The sequence below is a fragment of the Nicotiana tomentosiformis genome, chromosome 2 (genome assembly GCF_000390325.3).
Source record: "Nicotiana tomentosiformis chromosome 2, ASM39032v3, whole genome shotgun sequence".
NCBI lineage: Eukaryota > Viridiplantae > Streptophyta > Magnoliopsida > Solanales > Solanaceae > Nicotiana > Nicotiana tomentosiformis.
This window is the reverse complement of record NC_090813.1, coordinates 62,995,054-63,022,315: the sequence shown is the minus strand read 5'-3', so window position 1 is coordinate 63,022,315 and position 27,262 is coordinate 62,995,054. Positions and strand designations below refer to the sequence as shown.

The 27,262-nt window shown below is 36.0% G+C and overlaps 1 protein-coding gene and 1 long non-coding RNA gene across 4 annotated transcripts in view; one reads left to right on the top strand and one right to left on the bottom strand.

Moving 5' to 3' along the window:
• The window catches only part of LOC117277432 (uncharacterized), a 59,590-nt gene extending 36,360 nt beyond the window's left edge, over positions 1–23,230 (bottom strand). For 2 of the 3 annotated variants that reach the window (XR_011413915.1, XR_011413917.1), the window contains exons 1-2: positions 22,778–23,148; positions 1,881–1,963 (exon numbers count right to left, since the gene is read on the bottom strand). This is a non-coding gene — a long non-coding RNA (uncharacterized lncRNA). Of the gene's footprint in view, positions 1–1,880; positions 1,964–22,777; positions 23,149–23,188 lie in introns of those variants that run through there. The other variant, XR_011413916.1, reaches the window with a different exon arrangement.
• LOC138906509 (uncharacterized) lies at positions 22,136–26,373 on the top strand. The gene is made up of 2 exons (XM_070195459.1): positions 22,136–22,427; positions 24,917–26,373. Exons 1-2 carry the CDS (start codon positions 22,367–22,369, stop codon positions 25,858–25,860), a joined length of 1,005 nt encoding a protein of 334 aa, XP_070051560.1. The 5' UTR covers positions 22,136–22,366; the 3' UTR covers positions 25,861–26,373.
• The last annotated feature ends 889 nt before the right edge of the window (positions 26,374–27,262 follow it).

The following is a 27,262-nucleotide window of genomic DNA, read 5'->3' as shown; positions in this document are numbered from 1 at the left end:
CTATTACTATGACAATAAGGTTTAGTGTATACCCGAAGCAGTGAACACAATTAGTGCTTCTTTAAAACACTTTGCTTAATCCTTATTTTACCGCTTCCCGACGCCGCCGAACACGAGGACATCTAGTTTAATTGTATAACCCCTTTATATTTTTATTTTCATTATTCTTAATATGTCAAACAACCCAAACAATGAGTTAAGACCCAAGATGTCAGACAACATTGTGTTCTTGCACTGTTTAACGGCTTTAAACTTTAGACATGAATTTCAAGAAGACTGTAAATCATGAAACATACGTATAATCAAACATATGCCTATCGTCTATGTTATCTATTTAAATGCAAGTAGGTTCAAATGTAAGTAGGCTCTGATATCAATTAATAAAAAACAGCTATAAACGGCGGAAGCAAATAGCCAGGATTACTTGCATGTAATATAGACAACACATAATCACAGATTTTAATCGAACATAAAATCGATACTTATCTCTTGAAGCGTGGTGACGATCGTGAAAAGACCTTCAAGCACGAGCAAAAACCATTCACGAGATCATCATCCAATTCCACGGTCTTCTGCTATGTGACCCGAATAATTTTCGGAATTAGCGAAACTCATGTGGGCGAGTTTCTCCTAGGAAAATCCTGTAGTAAAAACCATAGCCTCCTTATGGCATAAGACCCCTTCATATAGCCACATGTTTTAGGGTTTAAAACGTTTTCCTAAACCTATTTGGTCTTCCTTTTCCACAAAGAAATAGAATTCTATTTAATTCTTAATTATTCAGGCACATCAGAGGCCACAATATTTAATTAATGAGGGTTCCTATTATGGACTTAATTCGAAACATCCGAATTAGTACTACCATAATAAATTACAAATTATTCCACTAAAAATTCGTAACTGCACTCCTAAGTTCAATTTTAAAATTCTTCCATTAAATCTTATTTAACTCCCCATGTTAAGATTCAGATACTAATTAAATAAATTAAATTACTGACAATTTAATTCATTGATTATTTCCTTTAGACTTTCGCTTAACTTATTTCATGTGACGGATACAAAATCCACGTGCAGCGTTTATACATGAAAACTTAAAAGCTTTCATAATGGTGTATAATCAATTTTTAGACTGAGACATGAATTCCTTCAACTAACTATTACTTCGTCAATGCATATCATCATTGTCCAATTTACCAGACATATTGACCCACAAACGAATCTCGCATTTTAATAAATCAAAACAATAATAATATACACGGCTAATAATAATTATGTCAAGATTAAGAGTATAAGTATATTTAATGGCTAGAGAATTTATTTTATTAAGTCATTATAAAATACCTATCTCTACTTGGTCCGTTCAATACATACAAAATTTACTAGCACAAGAAGTTGGAATTAAACCATTCCCATAATCAAGATAAATTATATTTAATCTTGTGCTACAATCATTCCTCATAATTTGTCCAACTCCATCATTAGATTGTGAACATGATCTTTATTCTCATAAGAACCGATGATTTAATTTTCCGTGTATAAGCTAAACTCTATACACTAAATCATCTACTATATAAATGACACAAATGAATATATGATCCATTTAAAACTTTGTTAAAATTGAATAAACAATTGTTCCATAATAAATACTATAACTAAATCAAAATTCATGATTAATAGTATATATTCGTACACTAAGTCGTCTTTATTTAGTAAACAGACAAAAGCACTCAATCTACTGCCAATCATCAATACGGTGATGCTATAGTCTGAAAGCCTCCCCAGCCTCATGGCTTACGCAGACGTGCAAAACTTCTTTTGCTTAAAATGCTAAAAAATTCTACTAAGAAAAAAAAGAAGCAAATCTGAATCAAGAAACTGACCTATAAGCAAGCGATTTTGAATTCATGAGGAGCTCTTCTAACCAGAGCAAAGAGATTAATATCCTACTACTCAATCAGAGATGCTGCAAGTATAGAGGTTGGAGTTATAATGCAGAAGAAAATAGCTTCTTTCACATGTTAAGTTCATGCGGAAACAAAAACATGAAATAGCAGCCAGTGAAACAATAATGCCAGTTGCATTCTAAATGTATGTTACAACTAATTGTTAGGGATATATTAGATATGCCCTAGATCCAATATCATATTTGATGATTTGAACATATTTTTGTGAATGTTATTTGATATAAAAATATATGGTATTTGATATTCGTTTATCATAGTTATTATTAATTACTTGATTAATTTAATAAAGTCCTTGATTAAATTTTGAGACTTGTCATCATGATGGAGATCATGATAATGAGAGTAAAGTCTCTTACAATTTAATCTAAATTTTGTTTTTGATCATAGGATTATTAATTTGGACATTAGTAATCCGGTTAGATCAATATTTATGTGAGCGTCTTTATGGGATAAAGATTAGTTGATCTCATTAACTAAATAACATAAATAGATGATGCATATAGAGATAGGATTATTGAACCGATTCATTGGATAATTCCTAATGGTTGGAATTACCATAAATTGTCAATAGGATATTCTCTTGAAGAATGTGATGTAAGAGTTTCCTTTGACCTGATATCATCATAGTAATTGACAAGTTATTTATTGTGCTTTGATACTAGATACCTATGGCCCTAGGGCGATAGTTGAAAGGATATTGGGTACGATTAAATATTTGTAGAATTAGTGATTGATCAAGATGGAATATGTCAACTCTTGGTAATGAGTTTAAGCTTCATGTTGTCATAAATTATAACCGACCAAATTAAGATCTTGGCCAGGGCGATTGAATGAAAGAAGAAAAGAGTTTCTTAAGTCATTCAATGGTCGATTATTTTTGACATGAACACATAGCCGGTCGCCTATTAGGATTTGACAGTTGAACCATATCCTAGGGTGACCCAGAGCTATAAAGACAGAAGAAATTAATACATTATTCTTCTACAGGTTCTTGAGAGTAAATTGTATACTTCATGCTATCCGGTCGTTAAGGAGTGTTGCTAGACGCCACCTTTGATTAGTATATTGATGTGATCAATTTACTACCGGTTTAGTATTGAGCCTATGGGGTCGCACACTAACGAGTGTTCTGATCTTTGCTAAAGGATTAATTACTTTATTATTTGATAATTAAATTAAAGAATTTAATTAGTCAAATAAATTTAGTTATTAGTCCAAATGAAATACTATTATATTCTTTGCTAGCACAGAGGATATAATTAATATTGTGAGCAAGTTGAAGTTTTGTATTTTAAATAACAAAATTAAATTAAATCTCTTGGTTGATATATATATATATACACTTGGTAATTATAATTAATATTTGTAGAATTCAATTTAGAATTGAATTCCATAAATGAGTTACATGCTTTTATTTTAAAATGTTGACTAATTTGTAGAATTCAATTTAGAATTGAATTCCATATATGAGTTACATATTTTTGTTTTACAATATTGACTAAGTTATTGTCACGACCCGAAATTCTCACCTTCGGACCGTGATGGCGCCTAACATTTCACTTGCTAGGCAAGCCAACGTTAGAATAACATTATCCATTTTTAAAACAATTTTAAGTTTATTAATAACAAGGAAGCAAATGCGGAAGCAATTTTGAAATAATCCATAATAATAACGATGTCTAAATACCACCCCAGAATTGGTGTCACAAGTGCACAAGCTTCTAGAATAAATACAAACAAAGGTCTGAATAATATAAAGCTGTCTGGAAATAAACACACAGCTAAAATACAATAGACGGGGACTTCAGAACTGCGGACGCCATGCAGTTATACCTCAAGTCTCCTCCGAGTAGCTGAAATTCGAGCAAAACTATGGTATGCCGCTAGGGCCAACTCCAAAATCTGTACAAGAAGTGCAAAGTGTAGTATCAGTACAACCGACCCCATGTACTGGTAAGTGCTGAGCCTAACCTCGACGAAGTAGTGGCGAGGCTAAGGTGGTTCACTTACATTAACCTGTACGCAATATTAATAACAACAATAAATAATAGAAATAAATCAGGTAACTCATTTATAATAATTGAAGCCAACTCAGCAGTCATAATCCATTATTATTTCACCCAAATCTGTTGCAGCGTGCAACCCGCTCTCACAATATATTCATATTTAATTCTGTTGTAGCGTGCAATCCGCTCTCCCAATATATTCCTTTTAATCAAATCTGTCATATATTTATTTCAATCAAGTATATATATATAGACTTTTAAACAAGTCTGTTGCGGCGTGCATTCCGATCCCCCAATATTGACTTTTAAATAAGTCTATTGCGGCGTGCAATCCGATCCCCCAATATTAACTTTTAAATAAGTCTATTGCGGCGTGCAATCCGATCCCCTAATATTGACTTTTAAATAAGTCTATTGCGGCGTGCAATCCGATCTCCAAATATGGACATTTTAATAAGTCTGTTGCAGCGTGCAACCCGATCCTCCAATATTGACTTTTAATAAGTCTGTTGCGGCGTGCAACCCGATCCTCCAATATTGACTTTTAATAAGTCTGTTGCGGCGTGCAACCCGATCCTCCAATATATTCATTATAATCAATCCTGTTGCGGCGTGCAACCCGCTCCTCCAACATATTCATTTACCAATCAATTCTTATAGAAGAAATTCTCCAATAAACGCAACAATTAACATAAAATCATAAGACAACAAGTATACAATAATTATGAAGCAAACAATGACAAATAACAATTTATTATGGAAATCAGGGAGCAAATAAGGAGTTTAATATTTAATATGCTAAATATCAAATAACAATTAAGGCACATAATTCAAATAACATGTAACAATTAATGCAGGAATTCAAGAATTAATATTTGACAAAGAATAAGAGAGAAATAATTATTATAATATTTAATTTATGATTAAAAATAATTTATGATTTTTTAAGTAAGCAGGCAAACAATTAATTTGACGACGTATAGACACTCGTCACCTCGCCTATATGTCGTTCACATGCAATTCACATAACAAAAAATTTAAGGGTTCTATTTCTTCAAGTCAAGGTTAACCCCAACACTTACCTCGCTTTGCAAAATCCAATCAATTATTCAACCACAGCTTTTTCTTTTAAATTTGCCTTTAAAAGCTTCAAATCTATTCACAAACAATTTAATATATTCAATACTAATCATAGGAATTAATTCCATATGAATTTATAATTTTTCCGGATAAAAATTAAAAATTTATTAAAATATTCGACAGTGGAACCCAGGTGTCAAATTCCGGAAAAACTCACGAAATACGAACACCCATTCCGATATGAGTTCAACCATCTCAAATTTGTCCAATTCCGTTATCAAATGGACCTTCAAATCTAAATTTTTCGTTTTTGAAAAGTTTTACAAACATTCTAATTTCTTCTATCTAAATCCGAAATAAATGATGAATATAGACATGGATTTGTGAAATACAATCACTATATGATAAAGAACATTTACCCAGTTCAAAGTCATGAAAATCCCCCTTGAAATCGCCCAAATCCGAGACTCAAAACTCAAAAATGAGTAAAAATGGTTAAGACCCGATTTTATGTATTCTGCCCAGCATTTTCGCATCTGCGGTGCCTGGGCTCGCACATGCGAGCTCGCATCTGCGAGAAAAATCTTGCATCTGCGAAAAGGGGCTGCCAGGCGAGGTTCCGCATCTGCGAAAAAAATGTCGCACCTGCGACGTCCGCTTATGCGCACAAGGGCCGCACCTGCGAAGACCGCATCTGCGATGGATGTCTCACTTCTGCGAGCTCGCACCTGCGGTCAAAATTCCGCAGGTGCGATTATACGAGAACCCAAATTTCAGATTTTTTCTTAAGTCCGATTCTTGTTTCGATTTTAATCCGCTTCACTCTTGGGGTACTCGGGACCCCGCTCGAATATACCAACAAGTCCTGTAACATAATACGGACTGACTCGGGGTCTAAAATCATGTCAAACAACACTGAAATTACAATTCGCACCCCGATTCGAACTTTGAGTTTTAAACTTTTAATTTTTAAATCTCGTGCCAAAACATATTAAATGAATCCGGAATGACTTCAAATTTGGCACACAAGTCATAAATGACATAACGGAGCTATTCAAATTTCCATAATCAGAATCCGGCTCCGATATCAAAAAGTCAACCCCATGGTCAAACTTGGAATATTTAGCCTTTAAATTGCTAGTTCCGCTAAATGGTTATAACTTGAGATAGGAACCTCCATATTAAATTTCAGGCATAAGCCCAAGTCCCAAATCACGATACGGAGCTACTGAAACTGTCAAAATACTGATCCGGGTCCGTTTGCTAAAAATGTTGACCAAAGTCAACTCAGTTGAGTTTTAAAACTCTATTTCACATTTTAATCTATTTTTCACATGAAAACTTTTCGGAAAAATTTATGGACTACGCACGCAAGTCGAGGAATGATAAATGACGCTTTTCGAGGTCTTATAACACAAAATTATTTATTAAATTTAAAGATGACATTTTGGGTCATCACATTCTCCACCTCTAAAACAAACGTTCGTTCTCGAACGGAGTTAGAAAAAGTACCTAAGCTGGAGAAAAGGTGTGGATATTTACTCCGCATGTCCGACTCGGACTCCTAGGTATATGCCTCTACCGACTGACCTCTCCATTGCACCCGAACTGAAGGATAACTCTTTGACCTCAACTGTCGGACCTGCCGGGCTAGAATAGCTACCGACTCCTCCTCGTAAGTCTAATCTTTGTCCAATTGGACTGAGTTGAAGTCTAATACATGGGACAGATCACCATGATATTTTCGGAGTATAGACACATGGAACACCGGATGAACCGCTGATAAACTAGGTGGTAATGCAAGCCTGTAGGCTACTTCACCCACCCTTTCAAGAATTTCAAAGGGTCCGATATACCTAGGGCTCAACTTTCCCTTCTTTCCGAACCTCATTACACCTTTTATAGGTGAAACCCGAAGCAATATTCGTTCTCCAACCATGAATGCAATATCACAAACTTTATGGTTGGCATAACTCTTTTGCCTAGACTGAGCTGTGCGAAGTTGATCCTGAATAATCTTGACCTTATCCAAGGCATCCTGTACCAAATCGGTACCCAACTACCGAGCCTCTCCCGGTTCAAACCAACCAACTGGTGATCGGCATCGCCTTCCGTAATGCCTCATATGGAGCCATCTGAATACTCGATTGGTAGCTATTATTATTAGCAAACTCCTCAAGTGGCAAGAATTGATCCCAAGAACCTCCAAAGTCTATAACACAAGCACAGAGCATATCTTCCAATATCTAAATAGTGCGCTCTGACTGTCCATCTGTCTGTGGATGAAATGCTGTACTCAACTCCACCTGTGTGCCTAACTCACGCTTTACAACCCTCTAGAAATGTGAGGTAAACTGCGTACCTCAATCTTAAATAATAGACACGGGCACACCGTGAAGGCGGACAATCTCATGAATGTAAATTTCAGCTAACCTCTCTGAAGAATAGGTAATTGCCAGTGGAATAAAATGGGCTGACTTGGTCAATCTATCCACAATGACCCAAACTGCGTCAAATTTTCTCTGAGTCCGTGGGAGCCCAACAACAAAATCCATAGTGATACGCTCCCACTTCCACTCAAGAATTTCTAACTTCTGAAGCAAACCACCAGGTCTCTGTTGCTCGTACTTAACTTGCTGACAATTTAGACACCGAGCTACATATGCAACTATATCCTTTTTCATTCTCCTCCACCAATAATGTTGCCGCAAATCTTGATACATTTTAGCGGTACCTAGATGAATAGAATACCTGGAACTGTGTGCCTCTTCGAGAATTAATTCACGAAGTCTATCAACATTAGGCACACAAATACGGCCTTGCATTCGCAGAACTCCATCTTCCCCCACAGCAACCTGTTTAGCATCACCGTGCCGCACCGTGTCCTTAAGGACAAGTAAATGAGGATCATCATACTGCCTCTCTCTGATGCGCTCATATAAAGAAGACCGAGCAACTGTACAAACTAGAACCCGACTGGGTTCTGAAACATCTAACCTCACGAACTGATTAGCCAAAGTCTGAACATCTGCAGCTAATGGCCTCTCACCAACCGGAATATACGCAAGACTGCCCATACTCACAGCCTTTCTACTCAAAGCATCGGCCACCACATTGGCCTTTCTGGGGTGATACAAAATGGTGATATCATAGTCTTTCAACAACTCCAACCATCTTCTCTACCTCAAATTAAAATCTTTTTGTTTGAACAGATACTGAAGGCTACGATGATCAGTAAATACCTCACACGAGACACCGTTAAGGTAATGCCTCCAAATATTTAGCGCATGAACAATGGTTGCCAATTCTAAGTCATGAACATGATAATTCTTCTCGTGAACTTTTAATTGCCGTGACGCATATGCAATTACCTTTCCATTTTGCATTAATACTGCACCAAGCCCAATGTGAGATGCATCACAATATACCGTATACGATCCTGAACCCGTGGGTAATACCAATACTGGCGCCGTAGTCAAAGCGGTCTTGAGCTTCTGAAAGCTCAACTCACACTCATTTGACCATCTAAATGGAACACCCTTCTGGGTTAATCTGGTCAATGTGCTTTCTATAGATGAAAATCCTTACACAAACCGACGATAATAACCTGCCAAACCTAGGAAACTCTGGATCTCTGTAACCGAAGTAGGTCTAGGGAAATTATGAACAGCCTCAATCTTCTTAGGATCCACCTTTATGCCTTCTGCCGATACAACATGTCCCAAAAAGGCAACGGAGTCTAACCAAAACTCACATTTTGAAAATTTGGCATATAACTAATTATTCTTCAAGGTGTGAAGCACACTTCGAAGATGTTGCTCATGCTCCTCTCGACTTCTGGAGTAAATCAAGATATCATCAATGAATACAACCATAAAAGAATCCAAATAAAGCTTGAACACCCGATTCATCAAATCCATAAATGCTGCTGGAGCATTTGTCAACCCAAATGACATCACTAGGAACTCGTAATGCCCATACCGAGTCCGAAAAGTTGTCTTAGGGACATCATATGCCCTAATCTTCAACTGATGGTAACCAGATCTCAAATCAATTTTCTAAAATACCTTGGCACCCTGAAGCTGATCAAATGAGTCATCAATTCTTGGCAGCGGATATTTGTTTTTGATAGTGGCCTTGTTTAACTACCGATAATCTATACACATCCGCATAGAGCCATCTTTCTTCTTTACAAATAATACTGGTGCACCCCAGGGCGAGACACTGGGTCTAATAAATCCCTAATCAAGCAAGTATTGTATCTGCTCTTTCAATTCTTTCAACTCTGGCAGGGCCATACGGTATGGTGGAATAGAAATGGGCTGAGTGCCCGGAGACAAATCAATACAGAAGTTAGTATGTCTGTCAGGTGGCATCCCCGGCAAATCTATAGGAAATACTTTTGGAAATTCACAAACAACTGGTACTGAGTCCATACAAGGGACATCCGCACTGGGATCGCAAATATAAGCCAAATAGGCTAGACACCCTTTCTCTACCATACGCCGAGCTTTCATATAAGAAATAACCCTGCTGGCAGAATGGCCAGAAGTTCCTTTCCACTCTAACCGATGTAACCCCGGCATAGCTAGGGTCACTGTCTTGGCATGATAGTACAATATAGCATGGTAATGAGACAACCAATCCATACCCAAGATGACATCAAAATCTACCATATCACGAAGTAGAAGATCCACACTGGTCTCAAGATTACCAATAGTAACCACAAATGAACGATAGACATGATCTACTATAATAGAGTCGCCCACTGGTGTAGATACACACACAGAAGCACTCAGAGAATCATAAGGCACAACCAAATATGAAGCAAAATAAGAGGACACATAGGAATAAGTAGATCCTGGATCAAATAGAACTGAAGCATCTCCATGGAAAACTGGAATAATAACTGTGATCACAACATCAGATGACTCGGCCTGGAAAAGTATAAAATCGGGGTTGGGTCCCACCACTCTGAACTGCATCTCTGGGACGACCTCTAATTGGCTGGCCTCCACCTCTAACGGTCTGACCTCCACCTCTAATGGCCTGACCTCCACCTCTAATGCCTGATCTCCACCTCTAACTGCCCGACCCCTACCTCTAGCTGGCTGAGCAGGCGGTGAAGCAACCGGTGCCGGTATGATGGCACGAGAATCTTGCTGAGATCTGTTACTCGCCAATCTAGGGCAATAACTCCTGATGTGACCAATGTTCCCACACTCATAACACCCATACTGATGCTGTGGCTTCTGAAGCTGACCTAGATGGGCTGGATAACCATTGTAATAACTCTAGAGTGGTGGTGCACTAATATGAGCTGAATGTGCACTAAATACTGGCTGCCCAGAGTAAGGCATAATAGGACCGTGACTCCCTGAAGCACCGGGAGATACATGAAGTGCTGAATGAAATGGTCTGGGAGGATGACCCCTACCAATATTACCCTGGCCTCCAGACGAGGCACCACTGTAACCACCGGACCTCTGCCCTCTTTCCTGTGCAAGAACCATCTCGATCCTCCTTGCGACATTAGCAACCGCCTGAAAAGAAATCTCACTTCTGGTCTTATTGGCCATCTGAAGTCTGATAGGGTGAATGAGTCCCTCAATGAACCTCCTCACTCTCTCTCCCTATGTAGGTATTAAAAGGAGAGCATGACGGGCCAAATCCACAAAACGGGACTTACACTGAGTAACAGTCATACTGCCCTGTTGTAGACGCTCGAATTGCTTGCAGAATTCCTCTCTCAGTGTGATAGGGAGGAACTTCTCCAGAAATAGCTAAGAGAACTGCTCCCAGGTAAGTCCAGGTGATCCGACTGGTCGGGTCAATGTGTAATCTCTCCACCACCTCTTGGCAGAACCCGTCATCTGGAATACCGCAAAATCAACTCCATTGGTCTCAATTATACCCATGTTTTGCAGCACCTCATGGATGCGTTCAAGATAATTCTGTGGGTTTTCAGAAGGTGTACCACTAAAGTGAACTGAAAGAGCTTAGTGAACTTATCCAGTCTCAATAAGGCCTCAAAATACATGGCGGGCCTATCACCGGTCTGTGCTGCAATAATTGGCTGAACTACCCCAGCTGGCGGGGCTGCTGGAGCCTAATTATGGGAAGCCATCTGCTCCGGAGCGGGAGTAGTGGGAGTTTGTGCTCCTCCCCCAGCCTGTGAGACGGCTGGTGCCACTGGAAATATACCATTCTGAGCCACGCCCTCCATAAGACTTACCAAACGGATTAGAGCGTCCTGAAGTACTGGAGTGGCTATAAATCCTTCCTGGACCTGAACTCGTCCAACTGGTACATTCTGAACCGGGACCTCATCCTGAAAGTCTACCTGAGGTTCTACAACAGGTGCAGCTGCTCGAGCTCTGGACTGAGCTCTACCTCGGCCTCTGCCTCGGCCTCTAGCACGACCTCGGCCTCGACCTCTACCCCTGGCCATAGTTGCCACCGGGGGTTCTGGTCCCTGTCTATCGGTAGAGGTATTACGTGTTCTCACCATATGCGAGAGAATAAGAGTATAATGGTTCAATCATCGATGATAGAATAAAATCGCACGACAGAATAAGAAAGAAGTGATATTATTCCTAAACTTCGTAGCCTCTGAGAGATAAGTACAGACGTTTCCGTACCGATCCTTCAGACTCTACTAAGCTTGCTCGTGACTCGTAAGACCTATGTAACCTAGGGCTCTGATACCAATTGTCACGACCCAAAATTTCCACCTTCGGACCGTGATGGCGCCTAATATTTCAATTGTTAGGCAAGCCAACTTTAGAATAACATTATCCATTTTAAAAATAATTTTAAGTTTATTAATAACAAGGAAGCAAATGCGGAAGCAATTTTGAAATAATCCATAATAATAACGATGTCTAAATACCACCCCAGAATTGGTGCCACAAGTGCATGAGCTTCTAGAATAAATACAAATAAAGGTCTGAATAATATAAAGCTGTCTGAAAATAAACACACAGCTAAAGTACAATAGACGGGGGACTTCAGAACTGCAGACGTCATGCAGTTATACCTCAAGTCTCCTCCGAGTAGCTGAAATCCGAGCAAAACTATGGTATGCCGCTGGGACCAACTCCAAAATCTGCACAAGAAGTGCAGAGTGTAGTATCAGTACAACCGACCCCATATACTGGTAAGTGCTGAGCCTAACCTCGATGAAGTAGTGACGAGGCTAAGGTGGTTCACTTACATTAACTTGTATGCAATATTAATAACAACAACAAATAATAGAAATAAATCAGGTAACTCAGCAGTCATAATCCATTATTATTTCACCCAAATCTGTTGCAGCGTACAACCCGCTCTCACAATATATTCACATTCAATTCTGTTACAGCGTGTAACCCGCTCTCCCAATATATTCCTTTTAATCAAGTCTGTCTTATATTTATTTCAATCAAGTATATATATAGACTTTTAAACAAGTCTGTTGCGGCGTGCAATCCGATCCCCCCAATATTGACTTTTAAATAAGTCTATTGCGGCGTGCAATCCGATCCCCCAATATTGACTTTTAAATAAGTCTATTGCGGCGTGCAATCCGATCCCCCAATATGAACTTTTTAATAAGTCTATTGCGGTGTACAACCCGATTCTCCAAAATGGACTTTTCATAAGTCTGTTGCAGCGTGCAACCCGATCCTCCAATATGGACTTTTTATAAGTCTGTTGCGGCGTGCAACCCGATCCTCCAATATGGACTTTTCATAAGTCTGTTGCGGCGTGTAACTCGATCCTCCAATATATTCATTATAATCAATCCTGTTGCGGCGTGCAACCCGCTCCTCCAACATATTCATTTACCAATCAATTCTTATAGAAGAAATTCCCCAATAAACGCAACAATTAACATAAAATCATAAGACAACAAGTATACAATAATTATGAAGCAAACAATGACAAATAGCAATTTATTATGGAAATCAGGGAGCAAATAGGCAGTTTAATATTTAATATGCTAAATGTCAAATAACAATTAAGGAACATAATTCAAATAACATGTAACAATTAATGCAGAAATTCAAGAATAAATTTTTAAGAGAGAAACAATTATTATAATATTTAATTTATGATTAAAAATAATTTATGATTTTTGAAGTAAGCAGGCAAATAATTAATTTGACGACGTATAGACACTCGTCACCTCGCCTATACGTCGTTCACATGCAATTCACATAACAACTAATTTAAGGGTTCTATTTCTTCAATTCAAGGTTAACCCCGACACTTACCTCGCTTTGCAAAATCCAATCAATTATTCAACCACAGCTTTTCCTTTTAAATTTGCCTCCGAAAGCTTCAAATCTATTCACAAACAATTCAATATATTCAATACTAATCATAGGAAATAATTCCATATGAATTTATAATTTTTTCGGATAAAAATTTGAAATTCATTAAAATATTCGGCAGTGGGACTCATATCTCAAATCCCGGAAAAACTCACGAAATACGAACACCCATTCCGATACGAGTTCAACCATACCAAATTTGTCCAATTCCGTTATCAAATGGACCTTCAAATCTAAATTTTTCGTTTTTGGAAAGTTTTACAAAAATTCTAATTTCTTCCATCTAAATCCGAAATAAATGATGAATATAGACATGGATTTGTGAAATACAATCACTATATGATAAAGAATACTTACCCAGTTCAAAGTCGTGAAAATCCCCCTTGAAATCTCCCAAATCCGAGACTCAAAACTCAAAAATGAGTAAAAATGGCTAAGACCCGATTTTATGTATTCTGCCCAGCATTTTCGCATCTGCGGTGCCTGGGCTCGCACATGCGAGCTCGCATCTGCGAGAAAAATCTCGCATCTGCGAAAAGGGGCTGCCAGGCGAGGTTTCGCATCTGCGTACAAAATGTCGCACCTGCGACGTCCGCTTCTGCACACAAGGGCCGCACCTGCGAAGGCCGCATCTACGATGGATGTCTCACTTCTGCGAGCTACCAGAACCCAAATTTCAGATTTTTGCTTAAGTCCAATTCTTTTTCCGATTTCAATCCGTTTCACTCCCGGGGTACTCGGGACCCTGCTCGAATATACCAACAAGTCCCGTAACATAATACAGACTGACTCGGGGTCTAAAATCACGTCAAATAACACTGAAATTACAATTCGCACCCCGATTCGAACTTTGAGTTTTAAACTTTCAATTTTCAAATCTCGTACCAAAACATATTAAATGAATCCGGAATGACTTCAAATTTGGCACACAAGTCATAAATGACATAACGGAGCTGTTCAAATTTTCAGAATCGGATTCCGGCTCCGATATCAAAAAGTCAACCCCGTGGTCAAACTTGTAATATTTAGCCTTTAAATTGCTAGTTCTGTTAAATGGTCATAACTTGAGTTAGGGACCTTCAAATTAAATTTTGGGCATACGCCCAAGTCCCAAATCACGATACGGAGCTATCGGAATTTTTAAAATACTTATCCGGATCCCTTTTTCTCAAAATACTTATCCGGATCCCTTTTTCTCAAAATATTGACCAAAGTCAACCTAGTTGAGTTTTAAAACTCTATTTCCCATTTTAATCCATTTTTCACATGAAAACTTTTCGAAAAATTTTACGGATTGTGCTCGCAAGTCGAGAAATGATAAATGGTATTTTTCGAGGTCTTAGAATACAAAATTACTTATTAAATTAAAGATGATATTTTGGGTCATCACAGTTATAGAATTCAATTTAGATTTGAATTTCATAAATGAGTTGCATGTTTTTATTTTAAAAGTATGACTAAGTTGTAGAATTCAATTTAGAATTCAATTCCATAAATGAGTTACATGTTTTTATTTTAAAATATTGACTAAGTTATAGAATTCAATTTAGAATTGAATTCCATAAATGAATTACATGTTTTTATTTTAAAAAGTATGACTAAGTTGTAGAATTCAATTTAGAATTGAATTTCATAAATTAGTTACATGTTTTTTTAAATATTTACCATAAAGCATGTGTTGTATTTTCCAATGGAAATTATGTGTTTATATATGTGTGAGTCCTAATTAAGAATTAGGGTGATATAGATCTTATACATATTGTAAAAACCAAGAGAGTTATTCTTAAGAAGAAAATTGCTTTGAGAAAGTAATAGTGCAATACAAAGCCAATATAGAAAATACTAGTACAAGAAAATTATTTCTTGTTCTTCTACCTTTGAGTTGAGATTTTTGAGAAAAGTTTCAACACAATAATTTAATTCAATTTGTTCGCGGGATTTCATTGATCAAAGAGTTGATAGCAAGGATCAGTCTCGGTGTGGATACGCATAACGTCTTCGCACTATTGAAGAAATTTAAAATGAGACTCTCTTCACCAGGTACGTCTTAGATCTGATCTTTGACATGCAAAATAAATTTTAAACACGAAAAGATCTGCCTAGGATTGTTATTGTCTGAACAACTCTATGCAATCCAACAGTGGTATCAGAGCCGTGGTTTATTGTGTCTAAAATTTATTTACGAAATATTTTAAGATTATATTTGAAGAGTTCAAACCATAATACATGTGTCTTGTGCAATAGTCAAATTGTTTGAATGCATATGAATTGAAATAATTTTATTGTGAATAAAATATATATTTATATAAGTTAAACTATTGAGATAGTTCGTAACTTGAATTTGAAATTTCGTACAAGATACGACTGTAATCCATAATAGGTTATTAGATTATACAATTATTTTAATTGTTATTAGTTTATGAGATATAAATTAATAATAATGTTCTAGCATGAATTATTTTATGTGACATATAAGATAAACATGTTAGAAGATGTTGAATTTCGTTTTTATGTCACGTGCTTGTTCATTACATAATTTTGAATTATTTATTACATGTGATGTAAATTAATCAAGGACTAAGCATGTAGACAACTTGAACTAAATTGACATTCTATAAAAGATTTGATCTTTATGTTATTAAAAATTATTTTAGTAACAATTCCCTCTTACTAAAATTTGAGTTCTTAAATAATAAAATATAAGATATTTTATTGTAAAGCTATCCATCAAAATAAATAATTTTATTTTTTTCTTGTTTATAAGGAACGGCCTGACAACCAGGAGACTTATAGTTCGAGAATATGTTACAATTATTTATTGCATTAGATATATGGATTGAAAGAATTATTTAATTTTACACTAGACACCTGGACTACACGGGGAAGTATAAAATTTAATAAGTTCTTTGCTTTCATGATGGTTGGACTCAACTATGCCAATAGGATCGACCTGACTATCAGGGGACTATTTGACATAGAGCTATTTAAGAATATTGTATGGGGATACAATTGGTAAAAGTACCTACCTTTAAAATATATGTGAGAAACGGCTTGACTTCCAAGAGGCTCATACATATTGTTAAAGGATTCCTTTACTCCACTAAAAGAAATAGAAATTTCTTAAACTATGTTGAGGGTAAATAATTTAAAATAATTAGTGGAAATATCATTTAGAAAAAAGTCCATGTCTTTATGATATATATGTAAATATGTTCTTATATTATTGCCTTTTCTTTTCCATATTTTAGATTTCTCAATATGTCTGTTATATCATTGCGTGAAATACTTGAAACCAAAAAGTTGGTAGGACCAAACTTTGATGACTGGTATAGAAATTTGAGAATTGTTCTCATGCATGAAAAGCTCATTGATGCGATCGATAATCCTGCAAAGATAATCCCATCAGAGAATGATGTTCAAGGCACCAAGGTTTATCAGAAACACTTGGAAGAATGCCTTGCTATTAAACGCATCATTCTCGCCTATATGAGTTCTGAACTCCAGAGGAAACATCATAATATGGATCTAACTGCAATCATTGAATGTGTTAAGAAGATGGTTGATACACAGTTGGACATTGAAAACTCTCTATTTGGACCCCTTGTCAATCGTGTGATTGTTCTTACCGAAGAATATGAGAAGTTGGGGTACAAGCTTGGAAAAGATATTTCTGAAGATTTGATCTTGCAATCAGTATATGGTGTCGAATGTTTTCACTGTAAGAAGAAAGGGCATTGGAAGAGAAATTGCAAGGAGTATCTTGCAACTCTAAAAGACAAGAAACAAGGTGAGACATTAATGAAAAATGTTTTCAAGGTTTCTGTAGCTACTACTAATTCTTCACTGTGGGTAATTAGATACTGGAAGTGGTTATAACATTTGCATTATGTTGCAAGGGTTCAAGATAAGTAGGAGACTAAAGAAAAGAGAAATTAATCTACAAGTTGGAAATGGTGCAAAAGTTGCAGCCATAGCTGTAGGATCAATTTCTTTAATAATGCCTACGGGCAAAGTACTTATATTGGATGATTGTTATTACGTTCCTAAATTTGTTTCGAACATAATTTCAGCTTCTATGTTAGACAAATATGGTTTTCACATTATTATAGGCAATGGTATTTGCTCTATTTATTATGGTGATAATTTATATGTGAATGGCTATCTCCAACATGATGTTTGTGTCTTACCTAATGTGAATGCTAATTCGATTATGCATGTTTCAAGTCTTAAGAGGAAAAGAGATGATCAAGTAAATCATACATAACTTTGGCATTGTAGACTTGGTCATATTGGAGAGAAAAGAATTAACAAGTTGTACAAGGAAGGGTACCTTGACAAGTATGATTTTGAATCATATCCAACTTATGAATCTTGTCTAAAAGAAAAAATGACCAAATCTTCATTTATTGGAAGTGGAGAAAGAGCTACTGAATTATTGAAACTAATTCATACAGATGTTTGTGGGCCCATGAAAATTCAATCTAGAGGTGAATATTCTTACTTCATCACCTTCACTGATGATATGTCAAGATATGGATTTGTGTATCTTATAAAACACAAATCTGAATCTTTTAAAATGTTCACAAGGTTCCGTAGTGAAGTTGAGAAACAGACTGGTAAAAGTATTAAAGTACTAAGGTCTGGTAGAGGTAGAGAATATCTTAGTGAAAATTTTACTAGGTATCTCAAAGAGAATGTGATTCTCTCACAGTGGACACCTCCGGGAATACCACAACACAATGGTGTGTCTAAAAGGAGAAATCGAACCTTATTAGATATGGTGAGATCTATGATGGGGTTCACTGATCTTTCAATAAATTTAAGGAGATATGCTTTGGAAGCAGCAACATACTTACTTAATAAAGTTCCCAATAAGTCAGTCTCTACAACACCATATGAGATATGGAAAAGACGTAAGTTTAATCTTAAGCATATTAAAGTTTGGGGTTATCCAGCTTATGTTAAGAGATTTCAATCTGATAAACTTAACTCAAGATCTGATAAGTGTAGGTTCATTGGGTATCCCAAAGAAACAATGGGGTATTATTTTTATCACCCTTCTGACTATAAAGTGTGTGTGGCTAGAGGAGCAACCTTTTTGGAAAGGGAATTTCTTTTGGAAGGAAATTATAGTGGAGAAATAGAACTTGATGAAGTTCAAGAAATAAATGAATCAACACAAAATCAAGATTATGAGACACAAGTTGAAGAACCTTTATTGGATGTTTTGAAGTTGACAAGGAAGTTGCCATCTTCAACAGTTGAAGTTCAAGAACTAAATGTAGTTCAAGAACAGGTTAATGAACCAGTTCCAAACCAAATTGAACAACAACTAAATCCAGCACAAGGTGAACAAGTTGTACAAGCACCTCTTAGAAGGTCTATACGAGAACGTCATGTACCAACTAGATTAAATCTAATGGTACAAGATGAAGTATAAAACGAGGTTGATCATAATGATGATGACCCTAAGACCTATGAAGAGGCTATACAAAGTTCTGATTATGAGAAATGGCAAAAGTCCATGGAATCCGAAATGGAATCCATGAAGGAAAATAAAGTATGGACTTTAGTTGAACCTTCAAAGGATATAAAACCTATAGGTTGTAAATGGGTTTTTAAGAAAAAGATTGGAGCAGACGGAAAGGTGGAGACCTATAAAGCTCGTCTTGTTGCCAAGGGATATCGTCAGAAAGAAGGAGTCAACTATGACGAGACTTTCTCTCCCGTGGAAATGCTCAAATCAATTCGGATTTTGCTTGCTATAGCAGCCTACTATGATTATGAAATATGGCAAATGGATGTGAAAATAGCTTTCCTTAATGGTGAGCTAGAAGAGGATGTGTAAATGACACAACCTGAAGGTTTCACATCTCCGTCTGATTATAATAAAATTTGCAAGCTACAAAGATCCATTTATGGACTAAAGCAAGCTTCTCGAAGTTGGAATATTCGCTTTAACAAGACAATTGAAAAGTTCAATTTTGTTAAATGCGAAGAAGAACCTTGTGTGTATAAAATGGTTAGTGGGAGTACAATTATATTCTTAATATTTTATGTTGATGATATATTGCTCATAGGAAATGATATATCAGCATTGCAAAGTACCAAGATTTGGCTATCTGAACAGTTCTCCATGAAAGACTTGGGAGAAGCAGCTTATATATTGGGAATAAAGATCTATAGAGATAGATCTAGGAAGCTGCTTGGGCTTTCCCAGTCCTTGTACATTGATAGCATCTTAAAGAGGTATAACGTGGATAATTCCAAAAGAGGCTATCTACCGATAGGCACTAGAATTACTCTCAGCAGGGAGGATTGTCCTAAAACACCTGAAGAGAGAGAACGCATGAGTAGGATCCCATAAGCTAGTGCAGTGGGAGCTATCATGTATACCATGACATGTACACGTCCTGATGTGGCTTATGCACTAGGAGTGACTAGCCGATATCAGGCAAATCCTGGTGAGGAACATTGGAAGGTGGTAAAGACCATTCTTAAGTACTTAAGAAGGACTAAAGACCAATTCCTCATTTATGGAGATTCTAAGTTGAAACTTGAAGGTTATACTGATGCAAGTTTCTCTTCAGATAGAAATAATAGCAAATCTATATTTGGTTATTTATTCACCTTAAATGGTGGGGCAGTGAGTTAAAAAAGTTCCAAACAAGCTACCGTAGCTGATTCAGTGACTGAAACAGAATATATAGCAGCTAGTGAAGCTGCTAAGGAAGTTGTATGGATGAAAAAGTTCTTAAATGAACTTGGTGTGGTTCCTTCAATAGAAGGTGCAGTTCCATTATTGTGTGACAATACTGGAGCAATTGATCAAGCAAAAGAATCAAGATCACACCAAAAATCCAAACACGTCCTGCGAAGGTATCACTTGATAAGAGAGATCATTGAACGTGGAGACGTCGAAATTCAAAAGATTAATGGAAAGGAAAATGCTGCAGAACCATTCACTAAAGAATTTGGAGCAAAGGAGTTTGACAAGCACAAGTGGAAATTGGGAATGAAGTACAAGAGCAATTGGCTCTAGTGCAAGTAGGAGATTGTTAGGGATATATTAGATATGCCCTAGATCCAATCTCATATTTGATGATTTGAACATATTTTTGTGAATGTTATTTGATATAAAAATATATGGCATTTAATATTCATTTATCATAGTTATTATTAATTACTTGATTAATTTAATAAAGTCCTTGATTAAATTTTGAGACTTGTCATCATGATGGAGATCATGATAATGAGAGTAAAGTCTCTTACAATTTAACCTAAATTTTGTTCTTGATCATAGGATTATTAATTTGGACATTAGTAATCCGGTTAGATCAATATTTATGTGAGCGTCTTTATGGGATAAAGATTAGTTGATCTCATTAACTAAATAACATAAATAGATGATGCATATAGAGATATGATCATTAAACCGATTCATTGGATAATTCCTAATGGTTGGAATTACCATAAACTGTCAATAGGATATTCTCTTGAAGAATGTGATGTAAGAGTTTCCTTTGACCTGATATCATCATAGTAATTGATAAGTTATTTATTGTGCTTTGATACTAGACACCTATGGCCTAGGGCGATAGTTGAAAGGATATTGGGTACGATTAAATACTTGTAGAATTAGCGATTGATCAAGATGGAATTTGTCAACTCTTGGTAATGAGTTTAAGCTCCATGTTGTCATAAATTATAACCGACCAAATTAAGACCTTGGCCAGGGCGATTGAATGAAAGAAGAAAAGAGTTTCTTAAGTCATTCAATGGTCGATTATTTTTTACATGAACACATAGTCGGTCGCCTATTAGGATTTGACAGTTGAACCATAACCTAGGGTGACCGAGAGCTATAAAGACAGAAGAAATTAATACATTATTCTTCTAGAGGTTCTTGAGAGTAAATTGTATACTTCATGCTATCTGGTCGTTAAGGAGTGTTGCTAGATGCCACCCTTGATTAGTATATTAATGTGATCAATTTACTACCGATTTAGTATTGAACCTATGGGATCGCACACTAACGAGTGTTCTGATCTTTGCTAAAGGATTAATTACTTTATTATTTGATAATTAAATTAAATAATTTAATTAGTCAAATAAATTTAGTTATTAGTCCAAATGAAATATTATTATGTTCTTTGCTAGCACAGAGGATATAATTAATATTGTGGACAAGCTGAAGTTTTCTATTTTAAATAAGAAAATTAAATTAGATCTCTTGGTCGATATATATACACTTGGTAATTATAATTAATATTTGTAGAATTCAATTTAGAATTGAATTCCATAAATGAGTTACATGCTTTTATTTTAAAATGTTGACTAATTTGTAGAATTCAATTTAGAATTGAATTCCATAAATGAGTTACATGTTTTTGTTTTAAAATATTGACTAAGTTATAGAATTCAATTTAGAATTGAATTCCATAAATGAGTTGCATGTTTTTATTGTTAAAGTATGACTAATTTGTAGAATTCAATTTAGAATTGAATTCCATAAATGAGATACATGTTTTTATTTTAAAATATTGACTAAGTTATAGAATTCAATTTAGAATTGAATTCCATAAATGAATTACATGTTTTTATTTTAAAAAATATGACTAAGTTGCAGAATTCAATTTAGAATTGAATTCCATAAATTAGTTACATATTTTTTAAATATGTACCATAAAGCATGTGTTGTATTTTCCAATGAAAATTATGTGTATATATATGTGTGAGTCTTAATTAAGAATAAGGGTGATATAGATCTTATACATATTGTAAAAACCAAGAGAGTTATTCTTAAGAAGAAAATTGCTTTGAGAAAGTAATAGTGCAATACAGAGCTAAGATAGAAAATACTAGTACAAGAAAATTATTTCTTGTTATTCTACCTTTGAGTTGAGATTTTTGAGAAAAGTTTCAATACAATATTTTCATTCAATTTGTTCGCGGGATTTCATTGATCAAAGAGTTGATAGCAAGGATCAATCTCGGTATGGATACGCATAGCGTCTTCGCACTATCGAAGAAATTTAAAACAAGACTCTCTTCACCAGGTACGTCTTAGATCCGATCTTTGACATGCAAAATAAATTTTAAACACGAAAAGATCTGTTTAGGATTGTTATTGTCTTCCGCTGCGTGTTATGAACACCTCTATGCAAATCAACAGTGAAATGGAGATTTGGTCATTTTTCCTTTGAGACAAGATTCACAAGTTGGATATGATTCAAAATCATACTTGTCACTAATATGATTTGAGGCCTGTCGCCTGTAATACTAATCATCTTTCCTTGGCTATTGCATAGTCGATTAGGTGATTGTATGCAGCAGGATAGTTACAAATTGATAAAATAAATCAAGAAATAAAAAAGGACATAAGAACATGACAGTACGACAAAAGTACCATGCATCGCAAACCCACTTTGATCTTCCAGATTATTTTAGCTGGCCATTGTTCATCTACCATGTCTCCTTGAACTTGCAACATTTTATAACAGGATATAACAGAGAACTTCTCATCTCTACTGGCTGTCCACTGTATTGAGTCCTCCCTTTCTTCTATTATGACCACTGAACTCAACTTTTGAGGCAAAAGGTTAACATCTTCAATCTCCCAATCATCAAAATGTCTTCTAAATTGCAAATTCCATCCATTTCCGGAATAACAATCAGAAATCCAGCATTCCCGTGATGGAGCTTGCGACCTGAAAATCCAGATACTTATTGAACTCAGTACACATGGGTACGGTCAGAATGAAAACAAACGATTTTTCGAAGTACATAGATTGACTAGAATGAAGAAGTAAAAAGTAACCTCCGCAATAACACAAGGAGTGACAATGAGACGATTTTTTTTTCATGTATAGTCTGATAAAATGAAGATAAAAATGCCACCAAGTCTTAAATGGCCTTTGCAAGAAGGTCCAAATTCCCCTGAGCTTCTGCTTCAGAAAGAATACTACTAAGTCCATCCTGCAAAGTTTTTAAGCACATAGCTTTAGCCTCTGAAATTTGCTCTTCTTGGTGTAAAGGAATAATCCAGAGGTTCATAAAAGCTTCCAACTTACTTTAATTCTTTTTTCTCCTGCACAAGATATTAACTCAGAGTTGGTTCATAATTCAAATACTTGCATTAGAATTTAAAAATGTAACTTAGGGAAGAACTAATGTAATTAGAAGTAATAGAAATTAAAATAGCATTTAATACGCTAAAAATATAAAATTGATTAACTTATTCTTCTAAAGCAATGACTCGGAATAACAATAGAATAAACTACCACGACAAAGTTTTTATAAAACAATTATGACCTACAAAGTTAAAAATATCATTTTGAATTGTTTGTTAGAAATAGATATATGGGTTTGCCAAGTTGAAGAGTCACATAAAACATGAATGACATACTTAGATATCTCGACAACCAAAAGACGACATACCTAAGATAGCTCTGTTTAGGTTTTGTTTTTAAGATGAAATATTCTTAAAATGAGGGTGAATGGGAAATGGAGGAAAAATGAAATTTTGAGTAAAATTTTAAGTTTCCCCCTCTTGACAATGAGACATTGTCCCATATTGGAAGAGGAAGATATTTTTGGTGGGTATATATATAATTGCTCTTCTTGTAGCTCTTAAAGAGTTAAGACGAAAGCAAGCCTCGCGCCGTCGTCGTCGTCGCTCGCTCGGCTTCGGCTTCGGCTTCGGATTTATTTATTTTTTGGACCAAATTTATTTGTTAATAGTAAATATTAACGTAAGATTATCCGCATTTATAACGGATATTTTCCAATCCGTGTATTGACCATTTGGCAGCCGCCTAATGCTCTTCCCACCATGAATGTGCTTGCTCCACAAACATGAAGTGCTTGCTCCACAAACAAGCTAATGCTTGCTCCACCATGGAGGGTGGACGTTTGGTCTTCTTCAACACTGGCTGCTATATATATGTGCAGCAGATGTTGAAGAAAGACACTCAACACACAACACACAATTCGCTCAACAATTTGGCTATACATTGCACTCCTTCCTCTCAGCATTTCCATACGATTTTCTGAGTTTCTATTCCTTCGTTCTGCATTGTTTTTAACTTCAAACAAAGCAACTGTAAGTGTGATTTGCTACCGAACTTTGTGTTCGCTGAAACACTGGGGTTTGAAGTACCGCTACACCAGTGTGTTATTCGTTCTATCCTGGGAGGAAATAATCCATTACCTTGGGTACTAGGAGGGGATTAAATTCCTTAAGGAAACACTGTGAATTCAGTGGGCTCGAATTTATTATTGTTTCATTACGTTAACTTATATTTTGCAGAATTATTATTTACAAATACAGCAATATTGGCGGGGATAACAATCTTAAGGAATTTAATCCCTATTTCTGTATTTGTGTTATTCTTATTATTCTGCAAACTAAAACCTTTGTGGTTTGTGTACTCCCGTTTTGGAGAGTTAAGCCTTCGTGGCGTTTTGTTGGATATTAAAATCTACGTGATTTTTACTCCAGATTAAAAACGTGTATTAAACGTTTGTTTGTGTCATTCTTTTACAGAAAAAATGATGACTGAAAGCGAAAACCAAGCTGTTCCGATGGTAACTGCCAACGCATCGACAAGCCGAACACCGGCGTTGGCACCGGCAAAAAAACCCGGAAAATTTTTCGGGATTGATTTCAAGCGCTGGCAGCAGAAGATGTTCTTCTATCTAACTACGTTATGTCTACAGAAGTTCATCAAGGAAGATGTTCCTGATCTGCCAGATAAAACTCCAGAGAATGAACGCTTTCTCGTGATTGAAGCGTGGAAGCATTCTGATTTTTTATGCAAGAATTATATTCTTAGCGGATTGGATGATAATCTGTATAATGTATACATTAGCGTGGAGACCTCAAAAGAATTGTGTAATGCGCTTGAAAAGAAATATAAAACTGAAGATGCCGGGATGAAGAAATTCGTTGCCGCAAAATTTTTGGACTACAAAATGGTAGATAGCAAATCTGTTATTACCCAAGTCCAGGAATTGCACGTGATTATTCATGATCTACTTGCTGAAGGTCTTGTCATCAACGAAGCATTCCAAGTAGCAGCAATGATTGAGAAGTTGCCTCCGTTGTGGAAGGACTTCAAAAATTATTTGAAACACAAACGAAAGAAAATGTCCCTTGAAGATCTCATTGTTCGGTTAAGAATCGAAGAGGACAATAAAGCTGCTGAAAGGAGAGGCCGTGGAAATTTAACAATAATGAGAGCAAATATTGTTGAAGCTAACAAAAAGAGGAAGAAGGCTTCTGGTCCGAAACACAACCCAAGCAAGAAGCGGTTCAGTGGAAACTGCTACAACTGTGGAAAAACTGGACACAAGTCTACGGAGTATCGTGCTCCGAAGAAAGACAAGAAAAGAGGTCAAGCAAACATGGTAGTAAACTATGATGATGTTGATAACTTGTGTGCCATGCTTTCTGAATGTAACTTGGTGGGAAATCCCAAACTGTGGTAGTTTGATTCAGGAGCCACTCGCCATGTTTGTGCAGTTAGAGAGGCTTTTGCTACTTATGCTCTTGCTGAACCCGGAGAGACAATTTATATGGGAAATGCTTCAACAGCAAAAGTTGAAGGATATGGGAAGATATTTCTGAAAATGACTTCTGGCAAGGTCATGACTTTGAACAATGTCCTTCATGTTCCCGAAATGAGAAAGAATTTAGTCTCTACTGGACTTCTTGTTAAGCACGGTTTTAAGTACATTTTTGTGTCAAACAATGTTGTAATTAGTAAGAATGAAATATTTGTAGGAAAAGGTTACCTCACCGAGGGCCTTTTCAACCTAAATGTAATGGTTATGGAAAATAATAATAATATTTCAGCTTCTTCTTACTTACTTGAGTCAAATGATTTATGGCATGTACGTTTGGGTCATGTCAATTATAAAACCTTGCGGAAAATGATTAACTTGGAAGTACTGCCCAAGTTTGAATGCGAAAAATCAATATGTCAAACATGTGTAGAATCTAAGTATGTTAAACATCCTTATAAGTCAGTTGAAAGGAATTCAAATCCTTTAGACTTAATTCACACAGATATTTGTGACATGAAGTCAATACCATCTCGCGGTGGAAAGAAGTATTTCATAACTTTTATTGACGATGGTACTCGATATTGCTATGTTTACTTACTGAATAGTAAAGATGAAGCAATAGACGCATTCAGGCAATACAAAAATGAAGTTGAAACGCAATTTAACAAGAAAGTAAAAATGATAAGAAGTGATAGGGGTGGTGAATATGAATCTCCTTTTGAAGAAATATGTTTAGAATATGGAATTATTCATCAAACAACAGCCCCTTACACGCCCCAATCTAATGGGATTGCGGAAAGAAAGAATCGCACATTAAAGGAGATGATGAATGCATTGTTGATAAGTTCTGGTTTGCCACAGAACTTGTGGGGGGGAAGCCATTCTTACGGCTAATTGAATATTAAATCGAGTGCCCCATAGCAAAACACAATCGATTCCATATGAAAAATGGAAAGGAAGGAAGCCCAACTTGAATTACTTTAAAGTGTGGGGGTGTTTGGCAAAAGTGCAAGTTCCTAAACCCAAAAGGGTAAAGATAGGACCAAAAACCATTGATTGTATTTTCATAGGATATGCGACAAATAGTAAAGCATATCGATTTCTGGTTCATAAATCAGAAAATCCTGACATTCATAATAATACGGTTATAGAATCAGATAATGCTGAGTTCTTTGAAAATATATATCCGTATAAAAAGGAATGTGAGTCGTTTGGTGAAGGATCTAAACGACCTCGGAAAGAAACAAAAGAAACTACATGTAATCAGGAGAATCCAAGACGTAGTAAACGTCAAAGAACGTCTACTTCATTTGGACCAGATTTT

Excerpts from the sequence above, each read along its gene's own strand:
- LOC138906509 (XM_070195459.1), top strand. The coding sequence starts at position 22,367 with ATGGATACGCATAGCGTCTTCGCACTATCGAAGAAATTTAAAACAAGA. Across the intron at positions 22,428-24,916 it reads AACAAGACTCTCTTCACCAG|AAAAAATGATGACTGAAAGC; the intron begins GTACGTCTTAGA and ends ATTCTTTTACAG.